This window comes from Helianthus annuus, chromosome 13 (genome assembly GCF_002127325.2).
Source record: "Helianthus annuus cultivar XRQ/B chromosome 13, HanXRQr2.0-SUNRISE, whole genome shotgun sequence".
In the NCBI taxonomy this organism is placed as follows: Eukaryota; Viridiplantae; Streptophyta; class Magnoliopsida; order Asterales; family Asteraceae; genus Helianthus; species Helianthus annuus.
In genome coordinates, this window is record NC_035445.2 from 97,441,763 (window position 1) to 97,448,350 (window position 6,588).

The window sequence follows — 6,588 nt, forward strand, 5'->3', positions numbered from 1 at the left end:
AAAGATAGAGGGGGCTAAATATCAAAATACCCAAACTTAGTATAACCTAATACCCACCCACATTCATCATAAGCCGCCTCTTCCTCATCTCCATCGTTTTCATCAGACACAACAAGGAAACACATACTCTATAACTAATCTCGCTTCTTCTCGTTGATTAATTCTTCAATGTTATTCGATTTTGCACATTGGAGACAAGAGCAGATCTGATTTAGGTTCTAGTCAAGGTAATAACTCATTCTAATTTGACCGTACTATTCCAGTTTCAACTTATTTTGATCCGGTTTTGACCTCATACTTAACCGACTAGGCCCGATTTAAAGTGATTTTGACCAATTTTTACGAGTTTGACCATTACCGCCTAATTTTGGCCTATTTAGCTTTTTCTGGGCGATGGACCTCCAATTACCGCCTAGGCGCTGATTAATCGACCGCCTAGGCCGATTTCTACCGCCTAGGCCGATTTCTACAACAATGATAATGACAATTTAGCATTAATAAAATAATAATATTAATATTAATAAAGATAAATTAAATATACCGATTATACCTTCACAAAAATAGTCAAGACTATCCCTACACGTGCGTACGAACAATCTTAAATACCCTTCCCATGCTTCGCTCCTCATCATGCCAAATGCTAGTTGTCGAATGGAGGTTGTACAGTTTTGCGTGCAACGGAGAGAATTCGACTACACCCCGTGAATCCGCTCTTTTCTCAAAAAAAAAAAATATGTTCATGCTCTAAATCACCACTAATTCGCAAAAAAAAAAAAAAAAAAAAAAAAAAAATAGACGACGGCTCATACGACTATAAGCAAGTCATCAAGCATACCTGAGTTGATTGGAGAGTCGGATGAGGTATCGGAACTCGAAGACATTAAATAACCCACAAAAGTCGTCCGTTATCCACTCGCGAGTGTGTGTATTTATATGTTTTTTTAAATGAGTTTTTAAAAATGTAGTCGCTGGTCAACGACTATATAGCAAATAACCCACAAAAGTCGTCCGTTATCCACTCACGAGCCATCAATAGCGCCCCCTCAATAGCGCTTGTGGTATGGTATAGGGAGCGCTATTGACGAAAAAATTGCTAAGATGGAGGGCAATGGCATACCGTGCAACCTAGGGGTAGGTTTAAATTACCCTTAATGCCACATCAATTGTTTCTATTCCACGCATGAACACATGCAATGAACTCATAATACGTTTACTTTTATATTCAAATGGGAAAACTATGTATAATGTAAAATATGAAAAGCATCCCTTGCAAAGCGTAGATGGTATTTCGGTTCTTATTTCTTATTTATGTGCATTGACTAGAAATACTAAATTTATTATAAAAAATTATTTTGATGTTTCAGTTTCATTTATACTTTTAGATAATATTGGTCATTAATTCATTTAACTTGCGTTTGATGATTTTAAAAGCGGTGATACCATATTGAAGCAAACATACACCAATCAACTTCTCCCCGAAGGTAAGTGTGAATGGTGGTTTAAATTTCACCCCATATGCTATAAATAGTGTAGGCTTATGGAGTTGTTTTTAAATTTGATATCATAAACCAGTATCGTCACGAACAAAACAAACTGATACCGATAGAAATTGAATTTCCATCGCATAGCTTGAAGAATCTCAATAGTAAACTAATAAAGCCATACATATTTTATTTAATGGAAACTCATAGGCCATCTATAATTTTTTTTTTTTGGAAATATATACTTCATTTAAACCATAGGAATCCCACTAATTTAACTATCAATAATCTATTCATACTTTGCTCTTTTATCGGAAAAAATGCTTACAAAGCCTAACAACCAATACCAATGATCCTGTGCACCAGTTCCTTTTTATAACCCCCGATACTAGCCACCTTACGAACCTCTTAAATGACTAAACAAGAACGCAAAAAATTGAGGAATCCAACACCAAGAACATATGTTTTGCCATATAACCGAAGCCGCTGGACATGTAAATAAATGAGCAACGGTTTCCACCTCCGAGTCACACAACACACAACTATTTGAACTAAAGAGACGCAAACGTCAAGTAACACAAACTTTGGAATCCGGTTTATCTCCATTCTCCACACAAATATGTTGCACTTGGATGTATACCAATCCACAACTTAAACATGGAGACTTAAACCCTCACCTCTTGGGGAGTGGAGCATCATACAAACAAATTCTCAAACACAAAACATAGAAACATTAAATAACACAACATAAGACATAATATACTGCTATGTTTAGAAATATGAACATAAACACTATAAACATGTATCAAACGAGCTTTGCATCATATCATAGATACAAATATGTGTAAAATCATTTAACACCATTCATAAAGACTTGTCACCTTCAAGAACCCCATAGCATGTTGTATGGCAAAAACAGCACATGAACAACTATCTCGTTTCGTGTAACCTAAAGTAGCACTTGTCACAGGATGTTTACAACGATCATCATGCCGAGCTAATACGATGGCTGATGTGCTTGCCAAACCTGTTGTCTTGGCGTTTAGGAGCCAAACCTAGCCTCAACACGTCATGCACCTCAATCACTTGTATTCTTCTCAGTCTCTTGGTCTTTTCTGCTTCCTTATAACTTTCTTGTATCTTTCTTTTAGTGGCTTCAAGTTTCTCTTCAACACTTTTCTTGTCCAAACTCGTTAACGAAACAACGGATTTTGTCGGCTTTTGCAACTTCATTGTTTCAACAGCAGCAGAAAGCTTCCGATGATCCATTGCGGTTGATTGTTTCTCCAAGACAACCATAGTTAATGGTTTCTTGTGCTGTAACTCTAGTTCTTTATGTTTTTTGTTTGTAACGTTAAACCGTGTCGGTCCCACTGGTTTCTCTATGGGTGGATATTTCTTGTTTGATTCACCACATTCTTCATCTTGAACAGTAGGCATATTATCATTACCATCCACCCATTCACCCACCATGCGTCTCCATGATCGGACAAGCATCCTTGCAGTCCGTCTAACATCTTTTGATGCGTGATTCATAAGGCTGGTAACACTCACTCCGATCATGGATACCTCGAGAACCTTCATAGACACCACCATATGTTTAAGCTTGAATAACAAGTCACACAAGACCCGTTCAGATTTATATCCACTGCCATTAAGAATGGCTTTGATCCTTGAAACCTCACCAATCATTCTTGTTTCTTTTTCTGTTTCACGAATACGATCAAGAAGACCTTTAACTCTTAAAAACTCAGAGCCCATTTTTTGAATAGTTTCACGAATTTAAAATCACAAACTAATCAAATTTAGGAAGACTGCTATGAGTGGTGTGTGCAGATAGATATATATAAATGATACAGAATGATTGCTTACCAAGTTACCACAATTTCGGAGTGTAGATATAGATATGCGTATGAAACTGTTCAGATTCAAAAATTAACTTATTTAAAATAGATCTCATTAAAGTTAAAGATATGAAGTATAATTAATATATTCTATAGTCATTTTTTTCGCTAATTATATGAATTGAAAAGTTCACCAACTTTTTTTCTTTCTGACCGGACAATAATATTTTTTTATTATTTTTACAACAAAATTCAATCTTTAAAAGTAAATATAAAAAAAAATCGTTGACAAATAAACTCTACAGGTTGACGGGTCAGGAAAAAACATACCCGAAATATTAATATGAACTCAAATAGAACATAAATTTTATTGATGCCTGAAATTTATAAACGTTCGCAAATGAGTTGATATGGTTTTGGAACATTAAAAGGTACGAACTCTGAAACAACCTTATGTGTACGGATGTAGATTTACACTACCTCGTTGTTGGAAATTTAGATTTATCATTGTATGCTTTTGTGATATACAAGATTATGTGTTTTATATTTAAATATAAAGTTATATTGTTTTAGCAAATACTGATTATGACGCACGGAACTACTGATTGTGTCGCACCGAAAGGTGACACACTGAAAAACTGAATGTGAACTACTGAATGTGATTATGTGACGCACTGAATGTGAATTGACTACGCACTGAAATACTGAATGTGACGCACTGAAAGCGACTAACTGAATGTGTTATATATATATATATATATATATATATATATATTGTTTAATAGATATTATTAAGAAAATGTATATTGCGTAGTTGTTGTCCCACTGAGTAACCTCGTTTACTCAGGTGTACATTTTCCTTCTTATGTACGTTAGGTTGCAAGGATATTTGGAAAGCTTGGATGAATGGTTAGAGAGAATAAAGAGGCACATGGATTTTCATAAAAGTCTAAAATGTTTTGTACAATAATTTCGACTTTTTGAAAAAATGTAAAGTTTCACAATTTATGGAATGAAGTTTTGACCTCTGATGTACTGTATAAGTAACACGTCAGCCCGTTCAGGGTTGGGGTGTTACAGTTATGGTATCAGAGCTTAGACTCTTTCCTGTTGAAAAAAATAATGATAATAAAACTTATGCGGTAATGCGTAGACGTCAAACTAGAATTTTATCCCCTTGGAAATCTATTATCATCCCTCTCTTTTTCTATGTTCTCATAGATGTGTCCGGTCAAAAGAAATAACCGACGCAGTTCACCTAGCTCTGGCACGACTTCTAGGCGTTGTAAGATTAATGACAGAGTTCAATGTGCTGCCGAGGGGCTACTCCCAAACATAATACAAACTGTCACCCAACAAATGTACACTGAAGTACTCCCTGAGTTCATGCAAACGATTATGCACCAAATGAGTGACGCAAGGAGCACCCAACCACCTCCCTCTCCTCCACTACCTCCCACTCCTCCTCGTTTCCCAACTCCTCCTCGTTTTCCAACTCCCCCACCTTCGCCGCCAAAAGGCAAGAATGTGAAGGATCCAATTACACCACGTACTGTTGACATTCACAAATGATTGTTTAGATTTCAAAAACAACAACCAAGATCCTTCAGTGTTGCATCTACACCAATAGAAGCACAAAATTGGATTTCTCACATTGAGAAGATCTTCGAAGTTCTAGGAGTGGCGATGAACTTAAAACAAGGTTGGTTGCTTACAAACCGGAAGATAACGCCCAAACCTAGTGGTGTACCATGAAACACGCCAGAGGCGGTGATATGTTTGCTTCTACACTTCCATGGGATGGTTTCAAAAACTGTTCTTCCAACAATATTTTCCGGTTGCCTTCGGTGATATATACATCCGAGAATTTGCATCCATCAAACAAAGGGAGGATGATCCTATGACTGAGTTCGTAGAGCGTTTCATGAGGCTTGCTAGCTTTGTCGGACCCAATGCTGGATCCCCAGCTGCGCAAGCCGGGAAATTTAAATGGGCATTGTGTGAATGGACTAAGTGGTTGGTTGTTGACCAAGACTTTAAAGACAAATCTGAAGTAGCTAATGCAGTCCAAATCTGGAAATAGCAAACAGAACTATGAAGCTTCAGTATGGTGGAGACCTCTTTAAAAATCGGGCCTTAACCAATAGACAAACTTCCACCCGTCAAATTCTAATTGAAACTCCCCACATGCACCCGCAGAATAGCCAAGCGATCGTTGCACAAACCCAAAATCAATCCCGAAAACCATGTTCCACATGCGGAAAGACCCATGGTGGAGTATGCCTTAAACTCACAGGGGGTTGTTTCAGGTGTGAACAAACTGGACATGCAATCCAGAATTGTCCCTTTCCCCCGAAGGATACTGAAAAGAAGATTACCACCGGAGCAAACCTATACTAGCTAATAGAGGTGGAAGGGTTTTCGCTTTTACCATAGACAATAAACCAGCTAATAGAGGTGGAAGGGTTTTCGCTTTAACCATTGACAATAAACCAACTGAACACCATGGTATGATGTAATTGGTGGTGAACCTTAACAAGATGATGGATTTCCCCTTGTTTAAATTATAGTCTTGTGTTTTCGAACCTTGTCTTTTCAGTGTATGAACTTTTCTAAGTATCGAATAAACATGCTGTCTTTTCTTATACAATTTTCTACTTCTACTATTAATGACTAACGTGTTACTGTGCAGACGAAATTTATATTAAGGGGGTGGGTAATTGAAACACCCGACAAAATTTATAAATTATAAAATCATAGTGATTGTAAATAAAACATTAAGCTGAAATTTTATGTTATAGTAAACATAATAAAATATTAAATTACAAGCTTAAGTTATATAGTAATATGAACTAGCATTAAGATCCGCGCGCGTTGCGGCGCGGATTCTTCGCAAACATCGAATGGATTAGTCCAAACATTATGTGATGCGTTAACCATATGAAAACACACATTTTGACGTATTGATTAAACCCAATGTAACCTATAAGCAATACGATTGGATCAAAACATAAACTAGATCAAATTATAGAGTAAAATCATAACGTATTATATATCACCCGAGTCTTACATAGAAAACGTAACGGGTATTACGCAAAAGTTTACAGGTATAATGAAAAGAAATTAATTAGAGCTTTTAAAAAAAAGGAAAAAAGAAACCACAATTTGACTCCACTTGGATCCAAAGAAAATTTATAAAACATTCATAAAATAATCACGAAAACATATTATATTTGATCTGAGTCGTTTTGCTAGATTTTCAT

At 36.3% G+C, this 6,588-nt stretch overlaps 1 protein-coding gene across 1 annotated transcript; it reads right to left on the reverse strand.

The window, feature by feature from the left end:
- Positions 1-2,468: 2,468 nt before the first annotated feature.
- LOC118485823 (probable mediator of RNA polymerase II transcription subunit 26c) lies at positions 2,469-3,242 on the reverse strand. The gene has a single exon (XM_035982299.1). The coding sequence runs from the start codon at positions 3,240-3,242 to the stop codon at positions 2,469-2,471; it is 774 nt and encodes a 257-aa protein (XP_035838192.1).
- Positions 3,243-6,588: the final 3,346 nt, after the last annotated feature.

Excerpts from the sequence above, each read along its gene's own strand:
- LOC118485823 (XM_035982299.1), bottom strand. The coding sequence starts at position 3,242 with ATGGGCTCTGAGTTTTTAAGAGTTAAAGGTCTTCTTGATCGTATTCGT.